The sequence below is a fragment of the Carassius gibelio genome, chromosome B4, assembly GCF_023724105.1.
Source record: "Carassius gibelio isolate Cgi1373 ecotype wild population from Czech Republic chromosome B4, carGib1.2-hapl.c, whole genome shotgun sequence".
Taxonomy (NCBI): Eukaryota; Metazoa; Chordata; class Actinopteri; order Cypriniformes; family Cyprinidae; genus Carassius; species Carassius gibelio.
Window position 1 is genome coordinate 14320965 of NC_068399.1, and position 27477 is coordinate 14348441.

The 27477-nt window shown below is 35.5% G+C and overlaps 1 protein-coding gene and 1 long non-coding RNA gene across 4 annotated transcripts in view; one reads left to right on the forward strand and one right to left on the reverse strand.

The window, feature by feature from the left end:
* The window catches only part of LOC127956772 (protein lin-7 homolog A), a 50244-nt gene extending 24776 nt beyond the window's left edge, over positions 1 to 25468 (forward strand). The window contains exons 3-6 of one of the 3 annotated variants that reach the window (XM_052554961.1): positions 9023 to 9094; positions 16104 to 16313; positions 18380 to 18595; positions 23591 to 25468. In XM_052554961.1, the coding sequence (XP_052410921.1) occupies positions 9023 to 9094; positions 16104 to 16313; positions 18380 to 18595 (498 nt within the window). In that variant the 3' untranslated portion in view covers positions 23591 to 25468. The remainder of the gene's footprint in view (positions 1 to 9022; positions 9095 to 16103; positions 16314 to 18379; positions 18596 to 23590) is intronic. The other 2 variants (XM_052554959.1, XM_052554962.1) reach the window with 2 other exon arrangements.
* Positions 16077 to 27467, reverse strand: LOC127956773 (uncharacterized). Its single transcript, XR_008153638.1, has 3 exons — positions 27383 to 27467; positions 25650 to 25715; positions 16077 to 16351 (listed from the first exon to the last, which is right to left on the reverse strand). It is a non-coding gene; the product is annotated as an uncharacterized LOC127956773 (long non-coding RNA).
* Between the last annotated feature and the right edge of the window lie 10 nt (positions 27468 to 27477).

A 27477-nucleotide genomic window follows, 5' to 3' on the forward strand; every position in this document is an offset into this window, starting at 1 on the left:
TTTATGCTTTGTCATAGTTGAGGAGTGGTATAATTTTCTATTACATTTTTATAATAGAAAGCTCTAGATTCTAGTTCGAAGTTGTTATTTAATATACATAAATATCTTTAAATATATTTATATTTTTTTATTTTTTTGTACTTTCTTTCATGCCATGAACCTTTGAAATAGGTGCCTGTGATATAAAAAAAAAATAAATAAAAAAAAACTAATTTTTTGTGGGTAAAATCCATCAGATGGTCCATTAACGGTTTGCTTATGTGCAGTCTGTGGCTGAGATTAATGTGGCTATATCTATGCATGAGGAAATGTGCCAAAACCAGACGTGGAACATCTGTAGAGACATGCCTCAGACTGGATATGAGATTCAGCTTATAGGTTGATACACAGCAGATGACACGACAGATGAATCGTTAAGTACAGTTTTATTTTGTAGCAAAGTTTCTCATCAATCAAAGAGAACATTAGTGTGGTAAAATAATTTAGTAGGACGCCAGCATCCATCAGGCCGAGTTTCAGCAAGCCGCGCATGGATGCCCTATGAGCTCATTTCATGGTTTGGCAAATGCGCGAGGTATCATATGGCGCAATCTGTCTCTTACATTCCCATAATAAGGGTGTGAACGGACACTCGCATGTCACAACGTCGACTCAATTTACAGCGCCAACAGCAAGGCTCTGAGTGGTAGGGACAATGTCAGTATGACAAAACATGCTGTGACAATGTTCTCAAACATGAATTGCCACAAACACGGAGCACATCAAGATCAAGACTATCAGTAACTATGGTGCCTAATGACAAGAGGTCTCACTCCGGTCTGTTCAGATGAGTCATCAGGCTCACTTAGCCATGTCAAGTCATTGCCAAAACGAGGACAACTAAAGACACTATTTTTTTATGACCCTGTACTCATCTGCAATGCTTTTGGTAGATTGTGGTGGTCATTATGGAAATGAGCCAACTCTATTTCACCCGCAGAACAGTATATCCCATTGGCGCTTTTATGAGATTGCGCTCTCATGCTAATTTGCCCGGTTTAGTAAATCTGACCCTTAATGTTAGCTATATAAGCCCGAATTCAATTCTCATTTACAACTTCAAACGACCCATTTCTGCAGTCAGTAAAGCTAGCCAGTCTGTGTTCTGCACATCAACACAGCAAATATCTAATCAAAACTGTTTCTTTCCATTTTTAAGTTACATGCTTTTAGACGAGATTTAAACCAGAAACCATGTTTTGATTAGACCAATATAAAAATGCATTTTGACACATAATTTCCCCTTTCACTGTAATGCGCTTCACTTTTCACAATAAATATTTATGCAGATTTGTTTTTTATTTGTTTAAAATATTTCAGCTGTCAATATAATAAAATAAATGCACTTAAACTGAAGAGGTCCTTAGAAAGCATAATGGAAAATGAAACCGTAATCATTTAAAATGTGGTCAAAACATTTACTGAATACAATAATTATATAATACATAAAGTTTAATATTTTAAAATGATAATTGTGTACAAATTATACTCTTAAACACAATATACAATATAAAATAGTGAACTTCTCACCAAATTTCTAGAAGAAATTTCTAGTACACCTGCTGCCCCCTGATCTAAGGGGCAAATCTAAATTATTCTCTGTGGCAATCAAAGTTGTCAATAAGACTTAATTAAACCTTGAACATTTCTTTAGGACAATTTTTTTTATCTATTCAAGACCAAAGTGAGTCCAATATTTTGACCCAGTCCTAATCGACTGCTAAGAGAAAATGAGACATTATCCTTCTTTCTAGTGGCATCATGTTGTGCTACTGTAATGCATTTTTTAAACAACTGGACTGACCTACAATGACCTCCTCCAGCTATGAGAATGCAGATGTTTTTGTGTTGTGAGAATGATTTCCCACAGTCCAGACTGTCAGAGAGAGCACCACAAACATGTGTATGATTTCTAATGCAGCTCTCAGAAGAATACAACAAAAGAGCTATTATCAACTGAGAGCTTAGTCAATCAATGCCTACACCGCTGCTACGGGGTCAGAGATGTCAGCCTCCGTCCTTATTAATTGTGTGTGTTTATGTGGAATAGGCTCTTTGTGCTTGGTGGGATGGATCTGTAAATGAGAAGCTCTGCTGTGAATCAGACTTCACTGAACTGCTTGACTGACTCTCAGCCGTGAGAAAAGATGGAAAGATTTAACAGAGAGGAGAGAAAACATGGTTTCAAATGAGAACAACTAAAATCGTATTTTTCTTTATAGACAAGGCACCATGGTTACACAAAGTACCTCACTGCGGCCTGTGGGCGGCTTTTTCCATTGGCCAGAGTAGTGAGAAGTCAGAGTGATACACCTGTGTGTGTGTGTGTGTGTGTGTGTGTGTGTGTGTGTGTGTGTGTGTGTGTGTGTGTGCGTGTGGGTTAATAAAAGCCAAGCGAACACCCAGTGAGCTGAGATGAAACCATGATCCCTCGAGACATGAGAAACAGGAAGACAGAGAAACAAGGACTGAGCTGAGAGATGACTGTAGGTAGACTGAAAGAACAGCACTGTACATGTCACAAAGAACATTATTTCCATGACAATTCAGTAGATTTGGATATACCACAATGATGTAGTGATATCCAAATCATAAAAATTACATTTTTATTATTTAAATCACCATAAATTAATTTGAACTAGGGCCGGGACTCGATTAAAAAAAATAATCTAATTAATTAGAGGCTTTGTAATTAATTAATCGAAATTAATCGCATTTTAATCGCATATAAATATTTGACCTAAGAACAGTGAGAAGTAATTTTTTTTTCACATGGATTTATAGTATACCATTGAATAATGACTGAATACATAAGCTTAAGCAAAAAAATAGTTTATTTTTGTTCAACCAAGTCTAGCAGACCAGTGCAATTTTTGCCATGAAGTGTTGCAATAGCATATTTAGAAACAATTTAGAAATAGTACATTTCAGAAATTCAGGAATATATATATATATATATATATATATATATATATATATATATATATATATATATATATATATATATATATATAACATTGGAAACACTGACTATTAGAAAACATCTCTCTGTTGCTTCAGAGGTCATAACATACTAATTCCAACTCTCAATAACCTTGGCCAAAACAATAAAGAGTTCAACATAAACTGTTGCACCAACAAAATAATACATAGTTCAACATAAAGTGTAAATTCCACGCTAGCTGCTATATGTTTTGTGTTGAGGTGATATTTGAGGCTCGTAGATGTGCTGCGGTGGTGATATGCGAACGCTAGTTGGTGCTCCTCCAGTATAATCGGTCCGCCGAAACTCATCCAGTGAGAAACGTTCCGCGGTGCAAAAATAAGTTATTAAAAATGCGGGAATTTATTTTCTCTAATTAATTAATCTTAGTTAACTCGTTATTTTTTGTGTAATTAATTAATCTCAATTAACGCGTTAAAGTCGCGGCCCTAATTAGAAAAAAATACTAGCATGGGTATGAGGTACTTAATGTAATATATCATAAATATTTCCAATTTCAGCAATGCAATTTGGATTTTATTTGCATTGTGATGATGAGAATTGGTGGGCCAATGACAAAAATAACGTCACAAGTAAAGATAGTTCTGTAAGTGTGCATTTTCTGTCATCAGATGTGTTTTTTGGGGGGGGGGCTTATGTAAATATTGTCTAAAACGAAGTATCTTTTAATTTTAGCCTTATTTGCTATGTACTTGTATTTTATACTCTACCAAAGAATAAAATATCGTGCAATATTGTAAACTTATATATATATATATATATATATATATATATATATATATATATATATATATATATATATATATATATATATATAGAGTATATATATAGTAACACTTTAGTATCGGGTCCAATTCACACTAATAAGTAGTTGCTTATTAGCATGTCTATTATTAACATATTGGCTGTTTATTAGTGCTTATAAAGTACATATAATGCATGACATCCATAATCCTACCCAATACCCTAAACTTAACAACTACCTTATAAACTATTAATAAGCAGCATGCAAGGAGTTAATTGAGGCAAAAGTAGTTAATGGTTAGATAGTGAGAATTGGACCCTAAAATAAAGTGTGACCATATTAGGGCTGAAACGATTCCTCGAGTAACTCGATTACAAAAAATGATCGAGGCAAATTCCTCTGCCTCGAAGCCTCTTTTAATTTATTTTAAATCTCACATCAGGTTCTTTGGCAATGATTTTTTTTTTTTATGTGACAACGCATTTACATCACCCACAAAGCGGAAGGAGACTCTGCGTCTGCGTCTGAAGTCGCATACTGCAAGGAGTCAGCAGTGTTTTGATTTGAGGGTGCGGGCAAACGTAAAGAGAACGTCGTGGCGTGTGTCCATTGCAAGATAGAGCTGGCATACCACAACTAGGGCCCTATGATTTCCGCGATGCAGAAAACGCGGAGGGAATCGCGGAATCCAGTCATAAAAATGGAATTTACAGTTTAACGCGGAATGGCAAGGAATTTGCCAAATTTTGAATGAATTCATCAAAAATAGCTCTTTGCACTTACATCAAATCACGATATGGACTAATATCTGTAAATATTAAGCCGGAATAGTCTGTTTAAATATGAATCCTGCATGTTCTGCATGTCTCTGTTAATGAATGGAGCAGAAGCGCGTCTTCATTCATTAAACACACTGAAGCGCGCATGAAGCTCGCGGTGAATTCAGCGTCTGCTGTCTCTCTAAATAAGACGTGAACCCATGTACAACATCTCCAGAACTGCTCTGACAGTCACTTCATGAGCATTTGACCGTTTGAGTTGAGTAAAACTAGCGTCACATCACACTGTAAAGGCACGCCAACCCGTCAAAATAAAAGTCCAATTAAAGACTGTTGGTCAGCCTACTACAAAAAAAAAAAATCGTACATTTTTTTTTAAGTTTTAAACACGCAAAATTTCTGCCATGTTTTATTTTTTATAGTAAATCCCCTTTGTTTACCAAAAAGGTAAGTAAATTTTAAATAATTAAAAGATATATTAATGTTTTATGTGTTTAATCTGCATATCAGAAAATGCTTTATTTAAAACCCCAACTGAATGGCACTTAAATGTACTTAATTCATCTGTCAACTTTATTGTCATTGTTCACAGTACAAGTAAAGACAGAGAAACAATGGCTAATAATTAAATGCTTATTTTTGATGTATGCATTGCATTCTATGCATTTAAAAAAATAAATTAAATAAAAAATCTAAAAAAGGAAACTTAGTTGTTCATTTTAAGAGACACAGGAGTCTTATTTTCTCTTGCATAATTAATATTGCACTTTAATTAAGCAAAAACAAATTTTATCCGATTACTCGATTAATCGATAGATTTTTGGTAGAGTACTCTATTACTAAAATATTCGATAGCTACAGCCCTAGACCATATATATATATATATATATATATATATATATTTTTTTTATATATATATATATATATATATATATATATATATATTACCCTTGCTGCCTGCCTTACATATCAAATTAGCTACCACAAATAAAATGTTGATGAGCAACAGTCGGCTGGATAATCAGCATCAGAAACCGTATCAGAAAAAGAAAGTATGTTTTCTTTGTCTCATGGCTGTATAAGCTTTGTTTTATAGCTTTAATTTCCTTGCTTATTAGTTAGTTCTAAACTAAAATAAATCTGATTTGCACTTCAACCACTAGCTGTTTTTGTACAGAGCGTATAAATTACACACTGAAATAGCCTGACCTTTATTGATATTCATGCATTTCCAAGGCGCAATTGCAAGACACCCAATCCCCATTCACTGGGACACACACATGCACACAAGTATGGCTTCTGAAAGATTTACTTGGGTCCTAAATCTGTTGATTTGTTCCGTCTGGTTGCATTGATCATCCACACATCTATTGAAGTTCAGTCACTAAAGGTTAATTAACAAATTAACGTTTCTTCATTGCCAATCAACTAAACATAATAGGCAGCTAAAAAAGGCTGTAACTATTGATGATTATGATTGAAAAACGTTATTAGATTATCATATAAAATGCTAGTTGGTTGTTCCATGATGAAGAAAGTCATACAAGATCGAAGTTAATGATGACAGGTTTTTCATTTTTAGGTGAACCATTCCTTTACCTGAGCTAACTTTGTTGTACTTGGTGCAGAACTTCAAGAGGCTTCCCAAACATGCTGTATTTTTAAAAAGATGACAAGTCAGACACATAAAATAACAACGAAGATAAATATAAGCTGTACAACACTGCCGTGCAGAAAAATATTGTGGTGCAGTTTCGGTGTGAAACATTTTATATCTAGATTGTCACCTCTCCTTCGTAACAATCTATTTTTTTCATTGTAGACACTTAACAGCCTCATTCATTTTTTTCAAGCCGTTTCTAAAGGTTAGGGCTGCCAATCGCAAAGAGTACTTATTTCACTTAAAAACATGATGCAGCGGGATGGGGAAAAACCACCATAGTTGAACTTACATTCATTTTTCACGGCTTTCTAAACATTTGGCTCTAGTGCGAGTTGCGAGTGCAACATTTGTGTAAACAACATCAACTCTGCATTGGGACATTGAAAGTATATAGACAAGTATGTTATTGCTGTATTCTTTTTTTCTTCTTCTTTTTTTTTCGTTTTAGTATATGTATTTATTTTTAAGGTTATTGTTGTGTTCATTTACGTATTACTATTTTTATTTATTCATTTATTTTATTTTTTTTATTTTTTTGGTATATATAGGCAATATATGTGTGTCATAATGAAAAATTTAACTCTTGTCTTAATCTGTAAGACAAGAGTAAATCTTTGAAAATAAAATTGTTTAAAAAAAAAAAAAATCTGCATTGATGTTCTCTTTTTTCCGCATTATTTTGAATGAGCAGTGCTGCATTTAGTGGGTTCAGCTGGATAGGCTAAAAAAAGCATTAAAATGCAATGACACCTGCATCGTCGTCACATCTTGTGTTTCACTGATAAGACTGCTTGACACACAACTAAAATTGTGGATTTATATTTTAAATTCGAAGAATATTCTAAATTTTTTTTTGACTGCTCTACTAAAGGCCATCCGATAGTTCCTGTCTATTGAGAAGACTTAAAGTAAGTGGTTTAAAGTCAATCGGCAGAGCAACAGGCATAGAAAGAGAAGGTTTTTTATCACACTAATCTCTCAGTAGGAGGTTAGTAAAACAGCTAAAGATTCTGCCCAAGGTGCAGGAGGACAGATTAAAGAGAAACTTGTTATTTATGGGGGAGAGCGCGAGAGAGAGCTGAAGCTTCCTGTAGCACCAGCTGCGTTTCAGAAGCGCTGGTTAATGAGATAAACATAGGTTCTTCAAATCCTCAAAGGACCTCAAGCTAATAGTCCTGTCCCTGGGTGGTGTGAATGCAGATATGGGCTCTGTACATGCACCTGCTTGTGAGAATATAGAACCGGTGATGAAAGACGTTGCATTTTAAAAAAAGGAGTCTGTGGCTAGAACTGGATTAAGCTCTCTTTACAAACTATTAAAAAAAGGGTAAAGGTAGAATCTGAATAAAGCATAAATCTAAAAATAATTTGACAAAATTTTGAACAAACCGTTTTTGGTCATGTAGACCAGTGACACTTTAGCTTTTTTTTATTTTTTATTCTATAATATATTGAATATATTAATATGAATATATATGTGACCCTGGAGCACAAAACCTGTCTTAAGTAGCACAGGTATGTTTGTAGCAATAGCCAACATTACATTGTATGGGTCAAAATTATTGATTTTTCATTTATGCCAAAAATCATTAGAATATCAAGTAAAGATCATGTTCCATGAAGATATTTAACAAATTTCCTACCGTAAATATATCAGAACTGTGTGAGTTTGTATATTATATTCAACTTTGAAAAAAGATATTTCGAAGAATGTGGGTAATCAGACAGTTGATGGATCTCCATTGACTTCCATAGTATTTCTTTCCCCACTATGGAAGTCAATGGGGACCAACCACTGTTTGGTTTATGTCCAACATAAGAAAGAAACTTAAACAGGTTTTGAATGACACGAGGGTGAGTAAATTATGGCAAAACTTTACATTTTGGGGGCACTATTCCTTTAATGATGAACTTGTTTATTACAAACACACTTCACTGAAGTGTGGATTACTTGTGGTTTATTGTGGTGCTTTTATCAGCTGTTTGGACTCTCATTATGACGGCACCCATTCACTGCAAAGGATTCATAGGTGAACAGTTGTATAATGCTGAATTTCTCTAATTTATTCAACTTATTATTTTTAACTTAATTTCCAGCGATATCGTCGACTTGATTGAACAGATTTTAAACTGAACTGAGCTAAATATTCCTTTAATATACCTTAATGCGGTCATCTCAATAGGAATCCACACAATAAGGAATTTTGTTTTAGGGATAGATGAAAATCAAGATGCAAGTTTCCATGAAATTCACTGCTTATACAAATATAAAGCTGATTTAGAAGTTACCTCTGAGTAAGTAGTACTTCATAAATACTGACAGTGGCCCTTCTTTTGCCAACAAAACTTTACCAAGGTTTTGCTATTGACTTCAAACCAAATGCTATCATTCAGGTAGCTTTCTCTGCCAAGACAAGTTGTTGACCTAATCAAAAAAAAAAACTGACCATAGAAGAAGTAACTTTAGAGAGACGTTACCCTATTGCCCACTATAGCACCAATGCAACATATGTTCTTGTTTTCAGAATGTTAAATCAACCTTTGTTTTGGGCTTTTACCTTAGTGCAAGGTAAAATATTGAACAATTTCCTAACAAATGGGCACTGTTTTGCTTTTTAATTACATAAATGCTATTGAACCACCAGTTTATCTGCAGTCTATAACATGCTCTACAAATAAACCTGGCTGACTTGAATTTGTAATGCCTACTATTGTAGAATGCCTCCCTGCTATTTATCCATGTTTTTCATCATTTTGAAAGAAATTATTTTTTGTTCTCTTTATTTTAATAGGTCTATCAATATATGCATGAAACAATAACAGTGAATGGCTGTCCAGAGTATCAAGCACGTGCCACAGCTAAGGTAGGTCTGACTTTTTCATTTTTTTAAAAAAACACCTACCCTTTAAGTTTTTCTGTATTACACATTTATATATAAGATAGACTAATAATAAAAAAAAAAAAATCTGTCATCTAATGAGCAGTGAGATGAAACCCATCAAATAAGAAAAGTCTTGATTTGATAAACACAGTCAGCAGTTAGCCAGACCTGCATGCCAACACTTGCCAGTTGCTCTTCAGACACTGTTACTGAAACACCATTCATTTAGATTCATACTGTGTGAAGAGTGCACTCTTGTGAGAAAGAGAGGAGACATAAAAATGAGAGGAGGAAGAGGAGGAGGAGGCAATAGAGTTGCTGAGTTCTGGGTGAGCAGAAATGCTTTGCTGAATCTTTAGTGGGAGAATTTCAGCCACACTACAAAACTGGTTTATTTTGGGATGAGTCACAATCCCCAGTCAAATGTGGTAATTTTTGTTCTATCTATCAGCTCATCTATCAGACACTGCAGCTTGCAGATATCTCAGACTTTAATTATATTTTGGGATAGACACTTTGCACACCTGAATGGTTGCAGGCAGGTGCGTTTGACAGATATGAATAAAAGAATAGGCGAAAGCTTGCAAATAATTCTCTTAATTCAGTGCTTTAAAATGTTTTTACATATAAGAGATATATTTAGTTATATAATCACATATATGAGGTTAATTTAATTTACACTACCGAAGAAATCTCTTTTGCTCACCCTAGTGAAAAATAAATATACTGAGTGTATTTGGCATGCATACTAAACTGGTTTACTTAAAAGTATGCTAAATTTGAACAACTAATTTTGTACTTGAATGCACTTTAGTTGTATGAAAATAGTGCTGAAGTCCAACTAAAGATACACTTAAGTATATTTAAATGTACTAAAGAGGGACTCTTGCAAGTAAACTTCTTGCACACTTTAAATATCTTGTATTTAAAGACTAATATTACTCATCATACAATCCTCATCAATAGTGATATTAAAACACATTTTAGGCTTAATATTAACAAATATGCATTGTACACAAGTTGTACTCCAAGTAAGTTGGATTATAATTTGTATATAAGTAGCTTAAGTCTTGAGCGATATGTCAGTAAATATGTTAATAGATTTGAACTATACTTAATAAAAGTATTTCAACTAATACTTATTTAGGGCACTAAGGCTGTTAAAGTTAAAAATAATTTCACTTTTGTCTTGAGACTTCTGTTCCGTTTCATTCCTGCTCTGTTTTTTGAATAAAAGATTAAAAGAAGTCTTGACCCTGATTGGACGATCCTGAATCTAGCCTAATTATAGAGGGCTCTTTAAGACCGATTAGTTGACTTGTCATTCAAGCAACCCATCGACTGCTTGATTATGAAACTATGTACTGTACTTAAGCACATACAAGGACCCCACCATCTCTTTCCACGGGTGAGAAAGCACCAGACTCGTGCACAGTTACACCGTTAGACACAAAGAGCCATGCGAGACAGAAAGCATGCTTGGATGCTGAGCGATACCCTGCAATACCTTTTTTAAATAACTCAATAGGCCGCACTTGCGGTTGTTGGTTGTAATTGTGTTTTGATCCCAATTAGGCTTACATTCAGTGTAATAGTCCATTAACCATGCAAATCCGAGTGATAACTTTAGTTATTGAGGGTGCCCTCAGCATTTTTAAATATCTGGAATGCTAAAATGTCTCCTGACATACGCTTATGATTGTGTTTTAAGTGGTCAGATTATAAAAAAAAAAATAAAAGGTAACACTTTAGTATAGGGACCAATTCTCAATATTAAGTAGTCACTTATTAGCATGCCTATTACTAAAGGGTTAGTTCAGCCAAAAATTAGCTTTCTGTCCCTCTGTTGAAAATGTATGTACGGTATACTATCTTCAAAGTAGTCCATGTGACATCAGAGGGTCAGTTGGAATTTGTTGAAGCATCGAAAATAAATTTTGGTCCAAAAATAACAAAAATGACGACTTTATTCAGCATTGTCTTCTCTTCTGGGTCTGTTGTGAGTGTGACTGCTGTGACAGTTGACATACGATGCTGCTGACATGTTATCTTTGTTATTTGGTGCACCAGAAAACATGTCAGCAGCATCGTGAACGCTGAATAAAGTCATTTTTTTTGGAACAAAATGTATTTTCGATTCTTCAACAAATTATAACCGACCCTCTGATGTCACATGGACTACTTTGATGATGTTTTTCTTACCTTTCTGGACATGGACAGTATACTGTACACACAGCTTCAATGGAGGGACTGAGAGCTCTCGAACTAAATCTAAAATATCTTAAAATGTGTTCCGAAGATAAACGGAGGTTTTACTGGTTTGGAACGACATGAGGGTGAGTCATTAATGACATAATTTTCATTTTTGGCTGAACTAACACACATTAAGCACATATTCTGCATGAGCATATTCTACATCCCTAAACAGTGTTGGGGGTAACGCATTACAAGTAATGGGAGTTATTACTTTTTCAAGTGACTAGTTAAATAACAAATTACTTTTTAATTTACGAGACAGTACCGGAGTTACTTTTAGTTACTCAGTTTTCCCATTTATTGACTGACAAGTCTCCAGTCCTCATGTTGGGAGAAATCTGAAGTACAGAAGCATTGTGTGGAATATGTAAACATGATGTAATTCTAGACTAAATGTGCATTAATTCATCCCACACAACAACACAAATGTATCTAATCCCATTTTATTAATGTTTTTGCTGCTGACCTTTGATCCAGTTCAACCATACTAATAAGCAAAAATGACTGAAAAGTAATAGTTACTTTTTTAGGGAGTAACGCAATATTGTAATGCATTACTTTTAAAAGTAACTTTCCCCAATACTGTCCCTAAACCTACCCAATTCCTAAACTTAACAACTATGTTACTAGCTATTAATAATCAGCAAATTGGGAGTTTTTTGAGGCAAAAGTCATAGTTAATGGTTTGTTAAAAATGAGAATCGGGCCTTAAAATAAAGTGTGACCCGATAAAATTTTCAAAAGAATGTGTACACTACAAAACAGGCTATAGTTTCAGAACAGAAAACTTCTTTCCTAGTCCAAAAAGACCATTGTTGAACACGACCGCCCACTTTTACACATTAAGGATGCCTATTCAGTGTTCAGTGATTTTGCCCACCCAGTCACAGCGAAGTAAAGAGGAAGTAGGATAGATACTATTCATTAAAGCCAGGAAAAGATGTTTTATTCCAGTTGTTATATAACTAAGAATAATGTGCTCTTCAAGTGCAGTCAAAAATATCATAATTTTGAATTACACACATGAATAACCAAACAAAATTATAATTACAAGAGGGAAACTCAGCATTCTAAATGATACACGAGTTGCCTAGTTGTGATGTTGAAAGGAGTGCACAGAAACACTGATCTATAATAAATAGGAGCGAAAAAACGGATCTGTAGTGAATTGTAATGAATGATTTTGCAAGTTTTTTTAATTTTACATGCTGTTTCAGTCATTTTAAAAGGTGTGATGTTTGGAACCGCTTCTAGACAACAAGTGTGAAGTTCATCACTTGACTTTCACTGCTTTATGTATTAACTGTTTTATGTATCACAAACATTTTATTTTAAGCTACTTCCACGTTACGATTCCAATTGACATGTTAGACATCTCGTGTGCAAACACAAGTTTTCCAAGTGCACTTAAGGGCACCATGAGAGTAAGATAGAAACATTCTGTTCCTGGCTCTGCGTAATGTGTAGAGAGACTGACTTAAGCTTATTTTTAAAAAGTAGAAGTAATGATGTTACTGCATAATTTAACAATTTCATTAAGATAATGGCAGATGCTTTACAATGTCACACTTCGTTCCAGCCCGCTTAAGGATACATCTACTCAATTTTTGATAAGATTTTACTAAAAAGCATGCTGGAAATCTCACATTCATTCCTCTAGGTCTAGGACATTTTTAAAGCTTGTGTTACAGCAAACATCAGTAAACAAGGTGGAGCTTAGTAAAGGGTCAGTTATGAGTTTTTGAGGTCAAAACATCCTTGACTAACATTATAAGCGGGCCTCAGGGAAAAAATAAAATGAAAAACAAATTCATGACCTTAATATTTAATTAGGCCCTCATCCTATCATCGCTGAAGGACAAGTTTTAGAGGTGACTTATATTTTGGCATTAATGGTTTTATGATCCAAAATGACTTTCCTCGGCCTAATCTCTTCATTGGTTGGCAATTCATGCACAACATACGCTTTCAGAATTTTTTATTATTTAATGTCTTTGTCACGGATTCAGTGTTATAATAATGACACTTGCTACTTTTTAGACACTAATGCAGTTGTTGTCTGTGACATATAGGCTTTTGATTTCAACATAATGATTTCAACATAATGAAAACAAAGCAATAATATTAACCAACAGTCTAACTCATTTGAGTGGTGTTGTAATAATATGGAACTATACTATGAACATGGCAATCATACAGAAGACAGCAGTACTTAGTGGAATTAGTATGCACAGCAAGCAGGTCTCACCAGATGAGCAGAATTAGCATATCAGTTAAAGTTCTAATACAGGATGTAAATTACTAAAGTCTTGAGAGTGCCTCAAAGCACCTCACTTGGTCACTTTGAAAAGTTACTACAGGTTTCAAAAAGCATACTGGACTCAAATCACTAGGCAAAAGGGCAATTAGCATGTGTGAGCAGCTTGCATCTGCATGCCGTTGGGACAGTTTTCAATCGATGGCACATAAATAGAATGAAGAACAGCTCTAAAAGCCCGAGTCATCCTTTGGGAGCCCCTGCAGCAATTGTCAATGAGCTCCAGTCGGCTACTCCGGCTGGCATTTTTTTCATATACCAAGTGCATTGCTGAAGCCAATATTCATTACCAATGGACATTCTTTGTGAAGAATGCAATACGCAAGGCATACAATAAGCTTGAATGGGCCATTGCTCAGAATAATGTAAGTACTGAGTTAACTGATGTCCTACAATTCTTTCAGGTGGCATTAAATGGAAAGTCCACCCAAATTACAACTGTCATTTTTACTTACCCTTACTTACCCTTGTGTTACTTTTCTGTGGAAAATAAGAGAAATTCTATAAAAAAAAAACAAAAAAAAAAAACTCATGCAGCTGAATAAACTATTGGAGTCACATGAAGATTCTTCAATTTCTTTCAATGGAAAAAAATACATAAAACAATACAGGTTTGAGATGACACAAGTGTGTGTAAATAATGGCGATTTTCAGGCTATTGTTAATTTTTTTGCATTCCAGTAACTTCCAAGGTCATGGGTTCTATTCACAGGGAATGCAGCGTACTGATGAAATGTATAAAGTTGAATGCAATGTAAGTTGCTTTGGACAGAATGCAAATGTTGAACTATTCATGTCATTTTTTTATCTTTTAATCATCAGCAACCTGATGATTTACAATTCAACAAAGCAAATGAAAGAGTCCAGGCTTCAGAAATGTTTGTTATATATCTACTTCTTTTTTCCTCAGAGAGGATGTAAATGTGAAGGTCAAGGAACTGGGAAGAGGGTGTCTTACATGCAGAACCCTTTCAAACAGCATTTCTTTCAGTGTGACACAAAACACTTAGACAGGGAAGGTGCTGTTCTTTCCGTTTCAGAGATCAGAAAAAGGCTTGGTTTGCCATTTGGGAATCTGGCGCCTTGCAAAGTCTCCAAAAATCCTTGGTTTTTTTTCTCTCACCGTATCCTGTGTGTGAATGCCTTAATAATGAGATGGGCCCCACAGTTCCGCACCTGTAGCTACAGTGTGGATCAGCGGGAAGTGTTTTTGTCTTGTTTCCTGGTGATTGCACTTGGCTAAAAAGCTCTGAAGGCTGAGGAATTCAGACGACAATGCAGGCAGCAGTGAAGGTTATCAGATGCAGTTTCTCTTTCTGCTGAATTTACAGCACCAACAGAACAAGTTGACATATTCCCATAGGCTGTTGAAAAACTGTGGGATGTACTGCCAGACCAAAGTATGAAGACATCTGGACACCTTCCTTTTGCTAATACTGTATATCCATTTCTGATTAGACCAAAGTCTAAAAGAGTCCATCTAAAGGTAAAGCCTCTATAAAGGAAAAGTGGAACTGTTTGGTTTGGCTTTTAAGAATGTAGCATTGAAAGTGTATAGTAAGGCTGACGGTTCTTGAATATTAATACACTTTAATGTGTTTCAAGAGAAAGGGGTCTCATGCCATTAGCTAATAAAACTGCTGTCTTAAATGCAAAGAAGATCCTTTGTTCTTAATAATGCTAACTGTTTTGTTTTTTTAAGTGCTCGAAACTGCTATCTAGAGAGCAGGTTTGTATATATTAGCCAATACAGAAGGTACAATGCACAGCTGCTCACAAAACCATCTGTGTTGAAATGTAACTCACTGCTATGTTTTAAAGATAAAGTATGTGAGTCCATCGGTTAAGCCAATGTTGCTGGGTTGGACTAGTTGAGATTTTCAGACAAAAAGAGCATTGGTTTAATAGTACCACAAAGTTTGTTGATATATCACTACAGAAAAGATACATTAAGTCTCAATGTTTTTGTGCACCCAAAAATGAAAATTCTGTCATCACTCACCTTCATGTTGTTCTGAACCCATAAAACTTTTGTTCATTTTAGGAACTTCTCATCATTTCTGTCAGTCCATTTAAAGTTTAGCTATCAACATTTTAAGCTTTAAGAAAAATTAATAAAGACATTGTAAAATACATTCAGTCTTCTGAAGACTAAGCTTCCATTAACTACATGTATGCACCATATCATATCATATAAAGTGATTGTATGTCTTTAGAAAATTAGAATTAAACCATGCGATTTACCACTTGCTGTTCACCCCCTAACTTTTTGTAGATACTTCAATCAAAAGGCAATCACAAATTTGATTAATTCAAAATATTATTTTGTTAATCAGCCTTGACAGTTTACTGGTCTATCAATATTTCTCAGTCATGTTTAACATTCACTGATATTTTGAACTCTTTTTTTATTACCAGGCCACAGTGGCAGCATTTGCAGCAAGTGAGGGTCATTCTCACCCGCGGGTGGTGGAACTACCCAAGACAGATGAGGGGCTTGGCTTCAATGTGATGGGCGGAAAAGAGCAGAACTCTCCGATCTACATCTCCCGCATCATCCCAGGGGGCGTGGCTGAGAGGCATGGGGGTCTTAAGAGAGGCGACCAACTACTGTCTGTCAATGGAGTGGTGAGCTGCCGGGGCAGGACCTTTTGTATTCTCTAGCTCTGTAAAAGGAATATACATGTGTGTAATTTAAGGATGCATTTCTATGAAAAATATAAGACGTAAAGCTCAAGCAATTATACTTCAGTAATTAAAACATGGTTATTTGCAAAATAGCAATAAAATTAATAGAACGCATAATTGGATGGAACCTGATGGAAACTAAGCAAAAGTCATGAGGGTGTTAACTCAAATTAACAGAAGTTAGGCTACTTATATATTGTATATATACCATATATATATATAGAGAGAGAGAGAGAGGGTGGAATGAGACAAATTAATAGAACATCACAAAACATTGCAAAATATATCAATGCATTGTTAATACTCACTGATACTTGTGGTTATCAAACAATCACTTCCTAGAGGATGGTGACATTACTCTGAACCTGAATTAATTTCTTTTTTCCATTGAACATAAACTGTAATTAAACAGTTGATAGTCCTCATTGTCTTCCATAGTATGAAAAAATATTTTTCATAATTTTAAGTAAAATAGGGTCATCGAATGTTCTTTAAAACATCTTTTTTTTTTGTTCAGCCGAGGAACGAAAGTTATACTGGTTTGGAATAACTTGAGGATTGAAGAGTAAATTATGACTAGACTTTTTTTGAGTGAACTATCAATTAAGTAACAGGTTTTTGTTAAAGGGCATGGGGAATACCTATATAAGCATTTATTTCTTAAGTTTCAGTACAGTAGGAATGGCCTGTCAGCGTATAGCTTACTCATCACTAAATGTACAAAGGAAGGATCGGTGAACATCAGGGTATTTTTTTCACATGACTGATGCTGACAGATTGACAGGTGGGAGAAAAAAAAAACTTCAAGGGGATAGTTCACCCAAAAATTCTAATTCTGTAATAAGTTGTTCCAAATATGTATAATATGTATAATGTATAAAATAAGTCAATGTCTATAGTCAACTGTTTGGTTGCCAACCTTCTTAAAAATATCTTTTTTGTGTGTCTGTGTGTGTGTGTGTGTTCAAAGTAGAAGAAAGTAAGCCATACAGGTTTGGAAAACTTGAGATTTTTCCTTTTGCGGTGAATTATCACTTTAAATGTTTTTGCAATAAAATTAGATTATTTTTAGGGGATGAATTTTTCAGCTGTGTAGAGCTGTCACATAAGATGCCTTCATGCTAGAGGGCTCACTGGCTTTTTAATTGATACAGATCATTTTGGGCTGAAGTGAGATTATTACAGCAGAAGGATTTTTACATTGATCTCAATGAACAAACATTTCCAAGAGACTACAAGGCTGAATGCATCATGGCGTAATACTCTAATAAATCAATTTTTGCAGCTCAGACCCATTAGAGACAGAATCTTCTAATCTTTCATTTTACTTATGCTAGGCTTGACATTTTAAAATAATAAAACTGGACAAACAAGGCAGAAAACTTACAGCAGGACTGTATCTAAAACTGAAAAAGACCGATGTCAAAAGACTTTATCTTTTCATAACTCACTGTAAATGTTTCAAATGTGTCAGACTGGAGCCAGATAAGAATGAATCATTGACTGAATCCGAATGAATCTTTCAGTCAAAAAAGCTGCAGTACAAGCCTTTTGAAGCCAGTTGCTTTTCTCTTCTCTGCCATTATTCAAGTTGGTTACAATTCTATCACATGAAGGAGTAATTTGAGTTTATAGAAACTAATGTCCACTGTTTTCTCGCTCGAAGATGACAGAAGACTTCAGAAAGGATCCATTTGATTTCATTTGCGTCAAAGACTGTAATAGGCAAGCGTTTTGTAACAGCATTTGAGAAGCAATTTCTCATTAAACACGTTATGGTTCTTGAGCTAATAGGAAATTAATGGCTCTTTAGTGCCAAAATGCAATTGAATGTTCATCACCGTGGAGCATTTTCTAGTGCAGTTTTGAGCTGACAAAAGCTGACAAGTTGCAGCAGTCATCAACAAACTATTGAACTTGGAGATACACGTTTGGTCCTTTGAATTAGATGACATGAACAGCCACAGATTGCTCTCAAAAACCAAATACTGAATTATTTTTCCTAGAGTGTCGAGGGTGAACACCACGAAAAAGCAGTGGAGCTACTGAAAGCAGCCAAGGACAGCGTCAAACTGGTGGTGCGTTACACCCCTAAAGTCCTGGAGGAGATGGAGGCGAGGTTCGAGAAGCTTCGCACCGCCCGCAGACGCCAGCAGCAGCAGCTCCTCATACAGCAACAGCAGCAGCAAAACCTGGCCGCCCAGCAGAACCACATGTCGTAGGTGAGGCTTTTCATTGCTTTAAGGGTAACAGGACCTCAGCAGGGCAGCTCATGGAGAGGTTAGCTGCCCCTTCACCTCTCGAGGCCTGTGGGAGATACTGTACTACATGCTGCCGGTCACCAGTGGAACGTTGTTCTGAAAACAGACCACTATTGTGTCTGAAACTCAGCTGTTATGTCATGATGTGAAATAATGAATCGATTGAAGCAGCTGGCAAGCAGTGCTGATGGCATCGCAGACTGAGCTCAATAATTGGGATTCGCTTATCAGGCAGATGTCCAGATATTGAAGGATGATTTATTAAACCACCTCTTCATATAAGACTATAATGCAGGTATTCTTCAGCCAACAATGAAAATACAAAATTATCTCACCCTCATGTTAGTCAAACCTGTATGACTTTGTGGAACACTAAAGGAGAACTTTTACAGAATGCTAATGCTGCTATTTAAGAGTAAATAGGGAGTTTAAAGAACAAAACAGGAACCAATAGTATTTGGGACGTCAAATCTCAGACTAAGTGTCCCGACACACCATTTCTGAAAGTACATTGAAAATGTGAACGAGATCTGAGAGCTATGAAGGACACGTCTGCTTTCAAAAACTGAAAATACATTTCAGTCTAGCCATCACAAGCTGTCGTATGGCTTCAGAATATTTGAAATATAACATGTCATATAAACTACTTTTGGGCTTATTGAAATGCATTCACTTTTATTGTGAAAGTGTAGCATAACAATCTAAACATCTCCTTTTGGAATAACATTAAGGGCATTAAATGATGCCTGAATATTTATTTTTGTGTCAGATATTCCTTTAATGCTTTATAGTGCATAACTAATGCCGTAAACTCATTACAATCAGTTCTCATAAACAACTCATCACAAACGTTGTAAATGAAACAGCTGGGGTTGACAAATTCCTATAAAGTTCAAGGTCACACTTTATTTTAAGGTCCAATTCTCAGCTATTATCAAGCCATTAACTATACCTTTTGTTTCAATAAACTACTTATTTGCTAAATATTAATAGTTAGTAAGGCTGTTAAGTTTAGATATTGGGTAGGATTAGGGATGTAGGATATGCTCATGCAGAATATGTGCCTTATAAGTATAAATAAACAGCCAATGTTATTAATAGGTGTGCGAATAATCAACTTGATAACACTTTAGAATAGGGACCAGTTCTTACTATTAACAAGTTCATATAGTATATTGTAATATCAATGCATTACAATGCAGTATTAAAAGGTAGGTCGGATTTTGTAAGGACTACATAAAAGTATAATGCAAATTGGACTATGTATAAAGTCATTATAAATTCCCATTTTTATGTATTACATATGTTTCTGAATGCAGTACATTACATGAGCATTATTATTACATAAAAGGCTTCTTGTATTCTTATACTGTTATTTTTTCAGTTTAGTACTAATTGATATGTCATTGTCACACCCCATAGTAGCTTCTGAAACAGTGCCTCCCCCTTATATATAAAAAAGAGAAAGTATCCTTTCTCATCATCCTTTATCACTTCCATTATCACTGTTCTAAAATAACAGCACTCTCATTTCCTCAAGACTTCTTTCTTCTTTGCACATGCAATACAATCTGAGAGAATTCTATTAGTCAGAGTCTTTTCCAGACAGACCAAAGCACATCTCCTTTTATTAATGATACTCAGTCCATCTCTCGCCTCATTGCCTCCTCACACCACACTTAGCTCTGAGCACCAGTAAAGTTAGCAACGTTGTAACCTCACGATAGAAACAAGCCAAGCCTAAAATGAAGCTATAAGCAGCACCGATTCAAAGACATGTCCGTGTGGATACACTTCTAACAGAAGCGCTGGCCTCTGTACACTTATCACCAAAGGCCAATTGGAATACTTTATGTATCTCCTGCTTGTGGCTAAATCCTTGGCTGTAAAATCATATGTGCTTGTGAGCTGCTGAGTATTTTTGGGACATTATGTCTGGGCAAGAGGATCATTGGAGAGAGCTGAGCCCAGATCATCCCCTATCAAGACTGGCATGCCGACTAAACAGCAAAGCCGCAGTGACCAGAGAGCACTCTGCCAAAACTAAACCACACCAAACACACACACATCTGAAAAACAAATAAGACTAGTTGTCCAACTGTAGATAAGGGAAGAGGGACGAAATTAATTAAATGTTTTCTAAACAAAACTCTGGGAAAAATTACATGCACAGCTGAGCTTTTTTTACAACTCTGGAAAAAAAAAAACAATTTAATGCAAAATTTGCAAATTAAGTGCTTGTTTTTTCTTACTCTTCGGTGAGTGAAATGAAGACAAGTATACTTTCAACTGTGGTTTCTGTTCATAAAAATGTCTAAAAGAAACTAATATCTTAGTTTTGGTGGGGTTTCAGAGGTCTGTATATATTGACTTTAACAGTGGGGGACCATGGAGTTACACTTTATTTAAATAAGGCTGATATGTGAAAAGATCTCTGTGAAATAAATACAAATCACATGGCAAAAATAATATGAGATGTGCCAAAAAGTAGGTGATCTTTACATAACCTTTCCTAGCAAATAAATATGGAACTTTATCAGCAGAAACAGCCTTCAAGGTTTGCCATAATGCCTTCAGGAAATGCCTTGTCTGTTTCCTGTGTGCAAAAATGAAGCATCTCAACTTTGGACTTTCTTTTTGTTGCAGTACTGGAGTCTCAAGTCCATCCCAATTCCGAGTCCAAGGCCAGAGTTTTATTGTCTTGGTCTTGTCATTGGCTATGTAGCATTTGGCCTTGGCTCTTTTAGTCTCTTGAATCAGATTCAACCAATTTGCTTGTTAAGTCTGACGTCACATAGCAGCGCTTCCGTGTCCAAACGCTCTATCAGTTACAACGAGAAAACAACAAAAGGTGCTAATATAAACTCACAATGTTATAGAATACTAGCGAAAAAGTTATAATAGTAACATTTAACTCCATACCGAAGTCCCAGATAGCAAGACAATGAAAATATAAATATAAAAAAATATATATAAAAATAATTTGTGTTTGGGACGATGTGAGCACGGAGACTGTAGTGTATACCATAAGTTTGAAAGCGTTTAGCTTAAATTATTAATATGAATAAACAGTGCTCATAAACGGCTGCTGAGGTCGTATTCTCAAGTGAAGCGAGTTGAGGCTTGGACCCGGAAACAGCGCTTCTTGCGTCATCACTTAACCGCCAAATTTTATTCAGTTCTCTGCCTGGACTTGACTCAAATTAGCTAGTCTATACTACAACACTGGTACTTGCCCTTGAGACATTGGGCCATAGTGGTCACATTGGACCAAAGGTTCAAGTCCAGCCTGCTACATCACATGTTACAAATTAGGGGTGTGCACGGATAGTCGAACATTCAAATATTCGTTCTGCTCTAATTATTCGATAAATAAAAATGATATTCAAATTTCAAAAAAAAAAAAAAGAAAAAAAAAAAGTTCACAAAACCTAATTTGGTCACTTTCTGTGATTCTCCACGGCATATTTGAAGATATAGAATTAATATAATTAATACAAAAAAGAAGATATACAAAAAATAATTAATGAATGAATAAGGGGCCGTCCACATATTGCACCTAAAAACGCGTGGAAAACGCTAGGCGCGCCACTTTCATCTTATTTCCAAAGTGCTCGGGCAGAAGCGCTCCTGAGGCGTTTGCCAATGACGCGCTCTCTCCATGAAGATGCAGAAATTTCAGCAAAGGATAAATGGATTTGCAGCACAAAAATCGCTTTCAGTAGCTCTGCTATTAAATTTATTTCAAAATGGCAATCCATACACAGCTATAATCAGCTGTTCCTTCTTCTTAGCTGAGCTTTCAATGTTGTTACGGGAAAGGATAAAGCTGAATGTTTAGTTCTTGTCACATGACCTGTGGTGCGCTTGCAGCATTCTGAAAAGTAGAGATGTTTTTAACTCGATGCGGTGTGGAAAAAACGGGCGTGTCGCACCGCGTGCGCATCGCGACCGCGTTGCTTCCATTATGAGCGCGCATACTGTGCGCCTATATTGGAAATAATGAACTTGAGTGCGCGCCACAAAAAGTGCGCGCCACAAAAAAAACGAACTTGAAAAAAGTGCGCGCCAAAAAAAAAACGACCTTGAGTGCGCGCCACAAAAATCTCAGGTTTCTCAATGAAAACATGAGAGAAGCAAGAAAAAAAAACACTTTTTGAACATTATCAGAACATTTTCCTTGATGCGAGTGGTGCGGATGCAGCCGCCGTCACCAACGATGAAGAGGATGCAATGCCCACTCCGGAAAAGGTTGAGCCAGTTCTTCAGCGATGATTACAGAGAGTCCAGCCGAGACGAGTGGGAACAGTTCTTGCTGGAGCCATGTATTCCACCTGATGAGGATCCCATTCAGTGGTGAAACGAGAACAGGAAGCGCTTATTTGCTTAGCATAGCACATAGTCCCGCCAACGTCTGTGCCGTCAGAGCACGTTTTCTCCACGGTCAGCCTTATTGTTAACAGACTAAGGAGCCGACTTTCCCCCGATCATGTTTAAATGCCGTATTTCTTAACAAGAACATGTAAAACAATAGAAAAAAAGATTTGCTGACAGTTTCAAAGTTAAGTGTTGGCTACGTTATACAATAGCCTAATTGCTGCAGGCTGCTTTACGTTTTTTCTTGGTTCACTTTTTTTTTTATTTTGCTTTTAATCTGTACTTTTGTTTGTTTGCACGCACTGTTAAAGGTTATCAGCTACAAAACACGATGTGTAATGTTCAAGCTTATTGTGTGTGACAGAAACAATAAATGTTGCTGAAAAATAACGTCTGTCTCATTAAACTTAATTTAAATAAACGAATATTCGAATATTTGTTTTTTGTGAGCTCAAATATTCGAATGTGATATTTGCGGAAAACCCCCATCCCTATTACAAATAGCCAGAAATACCAACCAACATTTTGACTGCCCCTTTCAACTTGTCTCTCAGCTTTTGTCCTTCTGGTTTTTTACAGGCTGTTCCAAAAGAAGAAAAAGTAGAGGACACTGGGTGAGACTGGCATACTCTCACAGTCATGCTGTAAGGAGGTCCAAGAGATCTCAGAAGAGGACCCTTACTGTTCTCCAGTGAAGACTATCCTCTTTCAGTCAACTACCTACAACCCAAAAAGGTTAAAAACTCCATGATCTGTGTTCCAAATTGGTGCTTGGAAAATGTTCATGATGCATAAAGGAAGGCTAGCACTAAGTACATGGTTTTACACTTACTTGTTCATATTTCAGTTGTCTGAAACCAATCGCAAGTTGTCTCCCTCTTGTAGTTTTGTGATCATGTGTTTTCTCAACATGTATTTCTTAAGCATTCAATTATTTGTTTTTCCTATCATTATATTTACGTTGCCATAGCGCTGTACGTACAGTAACTTTTCTAAGGGTTCTTTTGGTGCTGGTGTCTCTGTTAATAGAAAGCGCTTTTTATGTCAGTCATTCTTGATTGGATAACACTGAGGTATTTTATACCATACTGTAGCAAGGAATATTTTGTAACGAAAATAGATTTAGCAATAACACTTGTTTTGTCACATCCTACTGTCAAATTATGGTAAATTTTAGGCATAGAAATTAATCTTACGAGGGTAAAGTTGATACGAAACTGTATCTTACGCACCATGTGACATAAGTCAGACTAAACCATAAACATCATTTGCACAGAATGTTCTTATGAGATCGCAGTATCACAGTGCCATTGACAGAGATTATCTTGTACATTTGGCATATCGTATCAGCAGACATTTAAAGGTACAGTGTGCCATTTTTGCAAATAAATTCTCAGATTACACCTTAATATACAAGTTATAGTAAACATTGCATTGATATATAAAAACACTGCACCGTTTGTTTGTGCATTGATCCAGTATCATGAGTTTGAGGCAGGACTTCCCATTTGGAAATCAATAGCAAAAATGTTTCGGAAACAACTTGTTTTGATGGCACAGTACTGACACACTACACCTTTAACAAGTCGTGCATTCATGAGAGCTGTACAGTTTTGATGCCGTTTTATGGTTGTGATTTCACTTCTGAAATTAATTCTAATTCACAAATATTCTATTTAAGTTCAGACATTTCTAGTTGATGTTATGAAATGATTTACTATGAGGACAAATGGAATGTCAAACAAATGGAATGTTTAAAGTTCTATTTTCAAGTTTATTAGCTCAGAGGTCTGAAAGATTATTAATTGTGGTGTTGTTTGTTGTTATATTTGACATAACCAACCACCTCATTCACTAGAAACGTTGTAACATTGTCCTGTTTTGACAATCAATTTAAAAAGCAAGCATGAAGCCACTGATTTTTGTTTTTCATGAATTTTAATTTATTCCCCTCAACACAAACTATCAAAAGCTGGCAAACTGTCTATCCATTGCAGTGCTGTAGTCGTACTGTTATTTAAAGTCTTATAGAAGCAAAACTGTAAATCAGCAAGTAGTTGAAGACCACCAGTAATCAAAGGTAATATTGTATCTGTGTTATTGTAATTTGATTTGATAGGACGTAGGACTTTGACGTAGATACTTAAATTAGTTTGTTTTTTGGGGGGGTTGGTTTTTGAGTAATCTCCGACTGTTGGTCACATGTAAGCTTGTAATCCTATAGACAAATTCACTCCAAGCTGTGAAGGTGATTTGTTCCTTGATTGTCAATCAGTTCATTTCAATGGATCCTCTTCCCTTTTGTACTGTATGTTTACTTACAGACTTTCTTATTAATGACTTGCATTTTTGAGGCTGGACAAGCTGATATTATTATACAGCGAAAAAATACCAAGTGATATGCAATTGTTATACATATTATATTTGTATAAATAAATATATGTGCGTGTGTGCAAAGCTTTGAATCTTTGTTTCTGATCTGAACTACCTAGAACCATTCCGAACACCCTAGTGAATGCATAGGAACATGCAAACATCTGCTTAGAAAACCTTTGCAACTGCATATTGCAATAATTAATCAAAACAATTCAATAAACAAAAAGCTAATATCAAGTAACTTAAAATTTTTAACACATACCTTTGCTCTGCCAGCCAAAATAGTTTCCGTTAGGCTCCGTTTCATGGTATTAGTGGTGCCTCGTTCCTGAATGAATCAATGCATTTAAACAAAGTGATTCAGTGAACAATTCCAAGACTCACTTGATAGACACAACAATTATTTTCTTATGAGTATTATTGTTGGATTTTAAGAACAATTACCAAGCAAGTCAGCTAAAAAAAATGTACTCCTGTATTGCTAATGTGTGCATAGTGGGTAGAGCCAGTAATAAACAGCTCCAAAAAAATAAAGGGAACACTTGTGGGTTACATTGTGTTGTTTTTCCCTTTATTTTTTTGAACAGTTTATATTTTTCTACATTTCCACTGTATATGTTTCCTGAAATAAGATTTTGACTAATGAAACTACATTGAAAAAGATTAATGGAAAAGGGCACCAGGATAAGTACACATTACTAATGAGATCCAGTTGTTAAATGTGCTTTTTAATGTCTCAATATCTTCTGTACCAAAAGAGTAAACGAACATAATGTTCATAAATACTGTCGGCGTTACATTCTCTGGCAGAAAATCCTCACACCAATAGATCCATTGGAAAGACCTCTAGCAAGGACGTTTTTAGATGTTTATTTATCACTGAGAAAAGTACGCCCACGGCAGCACACCGATTTACCTTAATCAAAGTGGATTTGCACTCAGAAGTGTATAGGTCTGTTGAATTTTAAATCAGAGCTATATATCTAAAACATGCAACATCAATTTCAGTAGATCAGGACACTTTCGTTTTCATCTCACTCTTGAATTATATATTACATAAAAATCACAAAATCCTCTCGCAACCTGGAAATCTCAGTAAATTAGAAAATAAAATTGATTTAGAGGCTTGTAAGTGAAGGAAATTTCATCAGATAGATATAGCTTTTGGTAAGGGTGTTTTTACAGTCAACCCTAGTTTAACAATCCAGCTAGCAATACAGAATCAGTCCAAGGAGCGGCAAATGTTAGGCTACTATTTAATATAGATTTATTATTGAAAACAAAACGGTCTTCCTCAAGACGAGATCAGAATATTAATTGTCCGTTGAATCACATATTACTAGTTGTCGTTTTCTCGTCAGTATTTAAGCAATATTTCATGAGCAACAGCACAGTGCTGGCATTTCTGAATATTATCAGCAGCTGTAGCAGGTTCAATTCAAACAGCATTTTCGCGGGAATGATAAGGTTCGTTCGATTCGTTCTAAACTAAGCAACAGAACCGATTCATTTGAAGCACGGAGGTGATTTACAAACAAATACAAATCAAGACGTTTTTTCTTCAACTATCTTTTGACAGATTCTTTTTTGAGTACATTAGTTACATGACATTCGGATTTCAACGGCCACATTTACCCCCGGTTTCACAGACAAGACTTAAACCGGTCCTAGACTAAAATGTAAATAGACTATAAACTGTTTCAACTGAAAGAAACTTGCATTGACTGATCTTAAAACATGTCATTGCCTTTGTTTTGTCTTAAGGTGCACACCAGTAACGTTAATGCTTTTTTCTAAGGCATATATATATATATTAGTGATTTAATATTTATGTATGCTAATTGAACTATGGCCTAATCCTGGTTTAGGAAAACTTAATTAGTACCAAGCTGTCTGAAACCGGGCCATTAATTCCTGCATTGGTTTATATGAATATGATATATCAACAAATGGTAATGCTTTCAATAAATAATAAGTTCACATAGAGAAACTTACATTTTAGACACAATCTTGTTACAAATTTGTTGTGCCAACAAAGACAGATCCAGACGAACCCAAAAGCTAAAATCAACCGTTCAGTCTTCCGAGCA